Source organism: Aegilops tauschii, chromosome 2, assembly GCF_002575655.3.
Source record: "Aegilops tauschii subsp. strangulata cultivar AL8/78 chromosome 2, Aet v6.0, whole genome shotgun sequence".
Classification (NCBI taxonomy): Eukaryota; Viridiplantae; Streptophyta; class Magnoliopsida; order Poales; family Poaceae; genus Aegilops; species Aegilops tauschii.
The window spans coordinates 311509303-311520952 of NC_053036.3; the positions used below are offsets into that span (position 1 = coordinate 311509303).

An 11650-nucleotide genomic window follows, 5' to 3' on the forward strand; every position below is an offset into this window, starting at 1 on the left:
GTAAACTCTGTTGAGAAATTGAGAACATGTGATGTGTGTAGTCCTTATTGAGTACAGTTGAGTCGGAGTGTGATATTATAGCTTAAGAACAAGATAAAAATAAAACTATCTAGAACATGAAAAAAAAATCCCTGAGAAATTACATATGTGAAATTGCCTTCAACACCATGCAAATAATTCCTGTTTCTAACCGTGTCCAACGTTTTTCAGACCTGGCTATATCTAGGCACTACGCCTATATTTGGCTTTTATTTCGTTCTAAAAATATCTGGCTTCGGTGCTAGTTCAGCGTGCGTTCCCCCCATACATTTAGGCTCTCCATCTCACTAAATTTAGGGGCTTGTCTAGTCATATCCTTTCTTGATATATACTCGCAACGGTTCTTCATCTTTTCTTGCAAATTTAGTCCATATTTTGCCAGGTTTTTGGAACCCTCAATTCCATGAGGGAAGTCACGATGAGATCTCTCTGCTACGTGACTTTCCTGCTCATCTCGTCCATCAGCAGCGTGCAACTCTCTGCATCCGTACGCCTCTTGGCCGAAAGTCCACATGGCCAGCCAGGTGCACCGGCGCCGCTCCCTCCCGGCGGCCTGCCGGGAAACTTCCCGGCTAATGTCCCCGCGAGCATGTCAGACAACATTCCGGGGAACCTCCCTGCTAGCCTGCCAGAGAACATGCCGATAAACCTCCCTGCCAACGTGCCACCGGGGGTGCTTGCGAACGTGCCACCGGGGATGCTAGCCAGTGTACCACCGGAGATGCTGGCCAACCTCTCCACCACCATGACGCCGGCGATGCTGTCCAAGATCCCGCCGGAGGCGCTGGCCAGCATCCCGCCAGACAAGCTGCCACCAAACGTGACGCCAGATATGTTGGTCACCCTCGCGGCGATGAAGCAGCAGGAGCAGCAGCAGCCAGGGCAGCCTGCTGCTGGGGCATCCCAGGGCAACGCAGCGGCGGGCTTGCCGCAGATCCCCAAGATGCCCGACTTATCGGGGCTGACGAACCTCTCTTTCCCGCCGATGCCTTCGGCGTCCCTGCCGAAGATGCCGCAAAACCTCTCGCTCTTCGGGTTCGACGTGAAGATCCCAAAGTTCATCAACAAGATGGTAAAGGAGAACACAGATTCCTGAAGAAAGCAAAGCTTCTTTGTTGATGGTGCATGCACGAGCACGACATGGTTTGATCCCAAGGCCAAGCTTGCCCTGAGGAGACTTCTCAATGTTGCTGCCATGAGTCGTATCTGTATTTTCTGATGAAAGAGTTGCTTGCATATTGCCAAATTCGTACGTTACCACGGGAGCAAGGTGATTAGAAGATGTAAAAATAGGAATAAATCGATATTGTATTCGTCTCAGAAATCCTTTGCATGCGATTTTTTTTCTTTCAGATAACTGCACGCACCATGTGTTACATCTATGGGGAAGGGATTATTGAATTCGGTGAGCGGCCTCTGGCGATAGTCATGGCGAATGGGCGGCTCTAGGGCCCTCGTCCCCATGGCCGTCTCCGGCGCCTCAGCGGCCGGGGGGTGGTAGACCCTAGGGGACTTCCTCGTGGCAGGTCGGTCAATCCTTGGCTGGACATCGTTCTGATGTACTAGAGGCTGGAGGCAATCCTCCTTCTTTAAAGAAAAAAAAAAGCTCGGTCAATCCGGCGCCGAAATGCATGCTTCTCTCGCTAGCATTTTCCTATCGCTACACTACACACACTCTATATACCTGCATATTCATCCCTATAAACACACACTCACATTGTACTCCTATAACCATCTTGATTGACAAAGTCATCATAGGCGCTTCTTTGTTGAGGGGAACATTTCCTTCCACTCAACGCACACCGCCGGAAAGTCTGGAATAAATTCAGAAAAATACGAGCACCAGGATTTGAACCCTGGTGGGTTGGGGATATTAGTCTTCCTAACCACCCAACCACAGGTTGGTTCACGATTGTTTCAGTACTTGACCGGCCGAGTACCTCAAGCAAATTTTTACCGCGTTCACTATTTTGCATCATTATTTTATGAGTTTTTTCTCCTTCTTTTTTCACCTTGTTTCTTTTCTTCGTGAATACGCAAATTGCATATCATTCCATTGATGGAAAGGAGCAGAAAAGCGGGTTACAAGGCAACATATGTCGTGTAGACAAAGTTGGCGGGACACATGTTGGGAAGCAGAAGACTAGGGGTGCTCAGCTCGACACACTACATGGACACACTAAGTAGGGATGATGGCCGCCAATCCTTTTTTCCCAGCCCTGGCCCAGGACCGTGCATCGTCCTTGATGGATTGAAGGAGCTCCCAACAGGATGGTTGAGCGCTGTCGAAGACACAAGAATTGCGAAGCTTCCAAATGTGCCAGGCAGCGAGGAGGAGGATGGACGCCAGGCCATTTCGCATGGCCGATGGAACCGCAATGGTGGCCTAGGCCCACCACTCGATGATGGTGGAGTCGGAGGGTGGAAGATCAATAGGGGATCGACACCAAGCAAAGAGCTCGTGCCATACGGAGCGAGCGAATGTTTGTTTCTTCTTCATTTTTATTGGTTTTCACATTGTTCCATTGTTTTGTGTCTTATTTTTGCTTCAGTTTTTATTTGTTTCCTTCTGGTTTTCTTTGGGTTTTTTAGTTTCTTACTATGTCCCACTGTTTTGCATCGGTGACAGGTTATACCCAAGGCGGAACACTCATACATACATATGGCCCAGTCCAAGGCCCAAGGCAACCAAGAATATAGTCCAAAATACGATGGGCCAAGGGGCTATCGATCAGGCCCAATAAAGCCATAGCCCAAGACGCCAAATTCTAGAGGGAACCCCGCAATCAGGCTAAGTCCAAACAGTCGGATCTTACACCCCCTAATGGATAAAACACTAATAGTCGGTCACCATGAAGGCAGAGCAGTCGAACCTTCTACAGTCGACTGCGACCTAGGATACCATGACCCTCACGATGTTTAATTACCACCATTACCCAATGGTAGAGTAATCTAACTAAATATGGCAGTTATTAGTAGTAATGGCCATGAACAGTTGGCATTGCATGCGGCCACGACCAACATTAATATCGACCCGTTGTGACACCCCTCCTAGTGCACTCTATATAAGACCGTAGGAGGGCACCGGGCTAAGGGTTGAACTCTCTCACATTGTACCTTGCGCTAGGATCTAAGAACACCGCAAGAGTAGGGTATTGCATCCACCAGAGAGAGCCTGGACCTGTATAAACCTTGTGCATACTCCCATTTGTAGCGATCGGTAGATACGATTACCTCTACGTACACAGCCCTGTAGTATTTCGGGATTATATCCACGATAGTTGGCGCTCACCATGTGGCAAGTGTCTATTTCATGGTGTAGATGGTTCCTTCATTGACTCTAGTCGGCAGCCATTTCGACGTCCTCGAGTTCGCCATTGATAGTTCAGTGTGGCATCCTGATGCCCCGTTGAACAGTACAGACCTGCCGGCAAGCGGGAACATCCATTACCGAGCTAATGATCTGGGTGTTTTGAGACTTCAACTCTCGGTTTTGCACCGACCGGTCGGCTTGGCACCACCGGAAGCGCTCGAGCAAGCCTCATCTACAGTTCCGTCATTCTGCGAGCCAACTTGTTGGGGTGATGGACACCGAATCGTTCATCCCTTTGTTGGAGTCTGACTCCGGGGAGGAAGATATCTACGATACTTAGGGTTCCATGGCTGGCACACCCCCCCGAGTCTAACCTTAGAGGGGGTGCACCAATCAATCCATCCTTGACAGCTGACAATCTGTGGCGGGTGATGGGTGACAGCTCACTAGGGTAGAATGAGGGGATGCCGATTAACTACTCAACACCCCAATCTCAGGGGATTTGCCGGCCGACAAAGCCCTAAAAGCAGCACGCCAAACCACCTTGGTTGAGTGCGCTCGTCTGGCGTAAATCGAGCACAATCTGTTTGTGTGAGAGCAAGCACTGGCGGACAACAGTCGGCAGCATCATCAGCCGACCTGATCAGCCTTTCGGCGCGGACGTGACATCAATAACAACAACTTCATGGTCATAGGACCTAGTGATGACCCACAAGTATAGGGGGTCTATCATAGCCTTTTCGATAAGTGACAGTGTCGAACCCAATGAGGAGTAGATGGAATTGACAAGCGTTTTCAACAAGGTTTCACTATAAAAGCTGTAAAGATAATTTGATATGTTGTTTGATAGCAAGATAATTTATAAAAGGTAAATAGTAACAAAATCAATAGAGTTCAGAAAGTGGCCCAATCCTTATGTATGCTAAGGAGAAGCCGGTTGTGTTTCTTATAATGACCGAAATGCTCTTGAGGACACATGGAATTTTGTCAATGCAACACCCGGATAATTATGCTACAGTAAACTCCTGTTAATGGTGCGAGGTCATCGATTTTACTGTTGTTAAGTTCGCATTGACTCAAAGTCGGTTCCAATTTGAAATTTAAAATAAGTAAAAAGAAAAGGCAAAAGAAAATAAAACTAAAAGAAGACCCCCCTGGCCAACTGGGCCAACAGGCCCAGCTGGCCACACACGCGGCCCAGCCGGCCCAAACCACCTACCTCGTCGGTCGCCTCCCTGTTCCCCCGACCCAGTCGCCACAGGGGCGAGCTCCCACCGAGCCACCTCGCCGGCGTCGCCTTGGCGAGGGGATAAGGCCACGCCCCCCTCCGGCTCCTCAAGTCCTCCCCCTGCCACTCCCACTCACCTCGCCCTCTCTCCTCCCCTCCTCAGATCCACCGCACCGCGCCGCCCGAGCGAAGCCATCGCCGCGGCCTCGCCGTGCCCGTGGCCACCGGCCGCCGTCCTCCGTTCGCCCGTGTCCGGGAGCTCCCTCGTCCCCACCTATGCCGATTGCGGCAACCTCCCCGAGCACGGAGCCCCTGCCCCGTCGACTTCGAGGTCGTCTTCGACCTTCGGGCGCCCGGGATTGCCGCCGCCGTACATCACCGTTGAGCCAACCCCAGTTGCTGACATGTGTCCACCACGTGTTTAATTAAGCTAATCCAATTTTAAACTAATCTGCATAATTAGATTAGTGGCTGACAGATGGGGCCCCTCCTGCTAATTAACCTAATTAGTTGAATTTAACTCTCTGTTAAACCACTGTGTATGACATGTGGGACCCAGCTGCGGTTGACCTGTTGACCTCATGCTGACATCGTGCTGACACAATAATTCATTTCTGTTAATTTAAATAATTTCAGAATATTGTTAAAACTTAGAAAAATCATTTAAAATAAACCGTAACTCGGATGAAAAATACTCTGTACATGAAATTGCTCAGAAAAACGAGACGAATCCGAATACGTGGTCCTTTCGTCCACCACGTGTCCCTAGCATAGCGAACATGCAACCGTCCCCTCTCTTTCGTCTGTCCGAAAAATGCCTAACCCCAGGAAAACTTTCCCGGATGTTATCCCCCTTCGCCGGTACCGTGTAGCACCACATTAGAGCACCCCTAGCCCCGCGTGTTACCCCGTCATACATCTGTGTTGCATCTATTTGCATTATATTTACTGTTTCTCCCCCTGTTCTCTCCGGTAGACTCCGAGACCGCTACCGATGCTGCCCCTGTGATCGACTACGTCGACGACGACCCTTCTCCCCTTTCAGCGGAGCTTCCAGGCAAGCCCCCCCCTTTGATCATCCCGATATAGCCCATTCCATTCTCTCATGCTTGCATTAGATTTTGCTACTGCAATTGATTGCTCCTATTCTGACGCATAGCATGCTTTTGTAACCTGCTCATTGTACCTTACTTGCTTATCCTAAACTGCTTAGTATAGGTTGGTTAGTGATCCATCAGTGACCCCCACCTTGTCCTTGTTGCCCCTGCTTCATCATCGACGAATCAATCAGCGTGATCAACGACCAGAGCCCGACACCTCACATCACATCACGCCCCTATTGTTGCTCGACTCTGAAGAGCTACTATCGAGTGCCAAGGGTGGTACCTCATAACGCACTCCTGATGATAACTCTGTAGTGTAGCTATTCGGTCGTGGTCATCTAGGGTGATTCCTCCTTGACCACTCCCGATACGGCTCTGTCGTGCAACCCCTCAAGTGTGAACCTCGAGGGTGGTTCCTCTTACGTTCACCTTGATGATTACATCGAGTGGAATTCACCGAGGGTGATTCCTCGGGTTTTCCCCTTGATGTTTGGACACACGGTTACCTTGACTTTACTTGAGACCATTGTTTAAGTTGGGTCAGCCCTGAGGGGTACCCGCGAGTTGATGTGAAAGTCGGGCGGGCCCGTTGAGCACCCGCGAGTTTTCTATGTGGCACGGCCGGGCATTCTGGGCCCTTGCCATAAGTCCATGAGACGGGGCGACGGGGTCACATTATCGTGAGTCTCTGCTCGTCTCCGCGAGTCCCCAATGCACTAACAGGTTTGGGTATTTGTTCTGAGTTGGCCTTTGGCCTTTACGCACTAACCACCACGCGAGAATAGTTATGGGCCTCGACGTCGTGGTATCAGCCGAAGCTTTGTCAGATGTCCAGTTCAACATTGTGGCATGGTCGGATCGTGCCATCCACTACACGGGTGGTGCTGGTATCCATCCTGCACACAACGACCCGGAGTGCAACGGGCGATGGGCCCAGACCCCGGAGTGCTTAGGATGTAGACCGGCGGGGACCTCTCTGCTGAGCCTAGGTAGGGCTGCGACGTGTTGATCTTCCGAGGCCGGGCATTGACCTAGAAGAGTGTGTCCGGCCAGAGTGATCGAGCGTGTTGGGTAACGTGGTGCACCCCTACAGGGAAGATATATATTCAAATACCGGGTCCACGGTAATTGACGTTCAGACTTGTATCCTGATCTTATATAACTAGAAATGGATACTTAAGACATGTGATGGATATGTGGCTCCGAGATTGCTTTCTCTCAGGGAGTCGAGGAAGGATCTCTGGGCGTTACTGCTTGATACGTCTCCAACGTATCTATACTTTTTGATTGTTCCATGCTATTATATTATCTGTCTTGGATGTTTAATGGGCTTTACTATGCTCTTTTATATTATTTTTGGGACTAACCTATTGACCGAAGCCCAGTGCAAATTGCTGTTTTTTTTGCCTATTTCAGTGTTTCGCAGAAAAGGAATATCAAACGGAATCCAAACGGAACGAAACCTTCGCGAGGATCTTTTTTGGAACAAACGCAATCCAGGAGACTTGGAGTGGAAGTCAAGGAAGCAACGATTGGCCACGAGGCAGGAGGGCACGCCCAGGGGGGTAGGCGCACCCCCATCCTCGTGGGCCCCTCATAGCTCCACCGACCTACTTCTTTCACCTATATATACTCTTATACCCTGAAAACATCCAGGGGAGCCACGAAACCACTTTTCCACCGCTGCAACCTTCTGTACCCGTGAGATCCCATCTTGGGGCCTTTTCCGGCGATCTGCCGGAGGGGGATTCGATCACGGAGGGCTTCTACATCAACACCATAGCCTCTCCGATGATGTGTGAGTAGTTTACCATAGACCTTCGGGTCCATAGTTATTAGCTAGATGGCTTCTTCTCTCTCTTTGGATCTCAATACAAAGTTCTCCTCGATGTTCTTGGAGATCTATTCGATGTAATACTCTTTTGCGGTGTGTTTGCTGAGATCCGATGGGTTTATGAACTTGATTATCTATGAATATTATTTGGTTCTTCTCTGAATTCTTATATGCATGATTTGATATCTTTGCAAGTCTCTTTGAATTATCGGTTTAGTTTGGCCTACTAGATTGATCTTTCTTGCAATGGGAGAAGTGCTTAGCTTTGGGTTCAATCTTGCGGTGTCCTTTCCCAGTGACAGTAGGGGTAGCAAGGGACGTATTGTATTGTTGCCATCGAGGATAAAAAGATGGGGTTTATATCATATTGCTTGAGTTTATCCCTCTACATCATGTCATCTTGCCTAATGCGTTACTCTGTTCTTATGAACTTAATACTCTAGATGCATGCTGGATAGCGGTCGATGGGTGGAGTAATAGTAGTGGATGCAGAATCGTTTCGGTCTACTTGACACGGACGTGATGCGTATATTCATGATCATTGCCTTAGATATCATCATAACTATGCACTTTTCTATCAATTGCTCGGCAGTAATTTGTTCACCCACAGTTATACATGCTATCATGAGAGAAGCCACTAGTGAAACCTGTGGCCCCCGGGTCTACTTTACATCATATAAGTTTCCAATCTACAATTCAAGTTTTCTATTTATTTTGCAATCTTTACTTTCCAATCTGTACAACAAAAATACCAAAAATATTTATCTTATTATCTTTATCAGATCTCACTTTTGCCAGTGGCCATGAAGGGATTGACAACCCCTTTATCATGTTGGTTGCAAGGTTCTTGATTGTTTGTGCAGGTACTAGGCGATTTGCGTGTAGTCTCCTACTGGATTGATACCTTGGTTCTCAAAAACTGAGGGAAATACTTATGGTACTTTGCTGCATCACCCTTTCCTCTTCAAGGGAAAACCAATGCATGCCCAAGAGGTAGCAAGAAGGATTTCTGGCGCCGTTGCCAGGGAGATCTACGCCAAGTCAAGACATACCAAGTACCCATCACAAACTCTTATCCCTCGCATTACATTATTTTCCATTTTCCTCTCGTTTTACTCCCCCCACTTCACCTTTGCCGTTTTATTCGCCCTTTTCGTTCGTCTCTTTTCGCTTGCCTCTTGTGTGTCCGTGTGTTAGATCGTTTATTTCGCTTTCATGGCTAGCTCTTTCTCCCTTCCTTTGTCTCCTGATTTTGAAGTCCTCCACTTCAAACAAAGACAAGGAGAAAACTTAAAAGATGCTTGGTATAGGATGGTAGAATCTTATCGTAGTTTCACTATAGAGGGAGATTTCAAGATTTTACTTTGCAATTTTTATGTTGGGCTAACCATATCCCATAGACAACTCCTTGATTTTGCCGCCAAAGGGAATTTTATTGAAGTTGATCCTAGTATTGCTTATGAAATTATAGAGGGGATAGTAGGAGTACTTCCCCCACAAAAGGGACTTCAGCTTACTCAAGAAGGAACCCAAATCTTAGAGAAATTATGCGAATTGAAAAAATCTATTGAACCTCTTAAAAATGTTGGTGGGACTCTTAACCGCATGAATACGTTGATTACACTTTGCAATAAGCGGTTGGATGCTCTAGATCTAAAGATCTCCGAGCATAAAGGAAAACGCAAGGAACCTCCCGGATTAGAGCATCCATTAAAAAGATAAATACCAAAGATGACAATACCTAGATCTATTCTTTTTTTATGCCTAGCTAGGGGCGTTAAACGATAGCGCTTGTTGGGAGGCAACCCAATTTTATTTTTGTTCCTTGATTTTTGTTTCTTTTTAGTAATAAATAATTCATCTAGCCTCTATTTAGATGTGGTTTTATGTTTTAATTAGTGTTTGTGCCAAGTAGAACCGTTGGGAAGACTTGGGTGAAGTCTTTGCGATCTTGCTGTAAAAAACAGAAACTTTAGCGCTCACGAGATTAGATGCCATTTTTAATGGAGAGTGATTTTAGGTTGATTCTTTTTGCATATAATTAATAGACAAATTCCTCACCTCCACCAATTTATTTCAGAATTTTTGGAGTTACAGAAGTGCACGTTTGATACAGATTTCTACAGACTGTTCTGTTTTTGACAGATTCTTTTTTTCGTGTGTTGTTTGATTATTTTGGTGAATCTATGGCTAGTATAGGGGGGTATGAACCATAGAGAAGTTGGAATACAATAGGTTTCACACCAATATAAATAAGAATGAGTTCATTACAGTACCTTAAGGTGGTGATTTGTTTTCTTATACTAACGGAGCTCATGAGATTTTCTGTTTGAGTTTTGTGTTGTGAAGTTTTGAAGTTTTTGGGTAAAGATTTGATGGATTTTGGAACAAGGAGTGGCAAGAGCCTAAGCTTGTGGATGACCAAGGCACCCCAAGGTAAAATTCAAGGACAACCAAAAGCCTAAGCTTGGGGATGCCCTGGAAGGCATCCCCTCTTTCGACTTTGTCTATCGGTAACTTTACTCGAGGCTATATTTTTATTCACCACATGATATGTGTTCTGCTTGGAGCGTCTTATATGATCTGAGTCTTTGATTTTTAGTTTACCACAATCATCCTTGCTGTACACGACTTTTGGGAGAGACACACATGAATCGGAATTTATTAGAATACTCTATGTGCTTCACTTATATCTTTTGAGCTAGATAAATTTTGCTCTAGTGCTTCACTTATACGTTTTTAGAGCACGGTGGTGGTTTTATTTTATAGAAATTATTGATCTCTCATGCTTCACTTATTATATTTTGAGAGTCTTTTAGAACAGCATGGTAATTTTCTTTGGCTATAAAATTACTCCTAATATGATAGGCATCCAAGATGGGTATAATAAAAACTTTCATATAGAGTGCATTGAACGCTATGAGAAGTTTGATACCTGCTAGTTGTTTTGAGATATAAAGGTGGTAATGTTAGAGTCATGCTAGTTGGGTAATTGTGGAATTGAGAAATACTTGTGTTGAGGATTGCAAGTCCCGTAGCATGCACGTATGGTAAACGTTGTGTGACAAATTTGAAGCATGGGGTGTTCTTTGATTGCTTTCCTTATGAGTGGCGGTCGGGGACGAGCGATGGTATTTTCCTACCAATCTATCCCTCTAGGAGCATGAGCGTAGTGCTTAGTTTTGATGACTTGTAGATTTTTGCAATAAGTATGTGAGTTCTTTATGACTAATGTTGAGTCCGTGGATTATACGCACTCTCACCCTTCCATCGTTGCTAGCCTCTTCGGTACCGTGCATTTCCCTTTCTCACCTTGAGAGTTGGTGCAAACTTCGCCGGTGCATCCAAGTCCTGTGATAGAGCGATACGACACGCTCTATCACACATAAGCCTCCTTATATCTTACTCAAAACAGCCACCATACCTACATATCATGGCATTTCCATAGCCATTCCGAGATATATTGCCACACAACTTACCACCGTTCCGTTTATTATGACACGCTCCATCATTGTCATATTGCTTTGCATGATCATGTAGTTGACATCGTATTTGTGGCAAATCCACCTTCATAATTCTTTCATACATGTCGCTCTTGATTCATTGCATATCCAGGTACACCGCCGGAGGTATTCACATAGAGTCATATTTTGTTCTAAGTATCGAGTTGTAATTCTTGAGTTGTAAGTAAATAGAAGTGTGATGATTTTCATTATTAGAGCATTGTCCCATGTGAGGAAAGGATGATGGAGACTATGATCCCCCCACAAGTCGGGATGAGACTCCGGACGAAAAAAAAGGAGGCCAAAGAAGCCCAAAAAAATGAGAGAAAAAGAGAGAAGGGACAATGTTACTATCCTTTTTCCACACTTGTGCTTCAAAATAGCACCATGATCTTCATGATAGAGAGTTTCTTATTTTGTCACTTTCATATACTAGTGGGAATTTTTCATTATAGAACTTGGCTTGTATATTCCAATGATGGGCTTCCTCAAAATGCCCTAGGTCTTCGTGAGCAAGCAAGTTGGATGCACACCCACTTAGTTTCTTTTGATGAGCTTTCATATATTTATAGCTCTAGTGCATCCGTTGCATGGCAATCCCTACTCCTCGCATTGACATCAATTGATGGG

General features: G+C 46.2%; 1 protein-coding gene across 1 annotated transcript; it reads left to right on the forward strand.

The window, feature by feature from the left end:
- Positions 1-422: 422 nt before the first annotated feature.
- Positions 423-1703, forward strand: LOC109743657 (uncharacterized). The gene has a single exon (XM_045233333.2). The coding sequence runs from the start codon at positions 443-445 to the stop codon at positions 1133-1135; it is 693 nt and encodes a 230-aa protein (XP_045089268.2). The 5' UTR covers positions 423-442; the 3' UTR covers positions 1136-1703.
- Positions 1704-11650: the final 9947 nt, after the last annotated feature.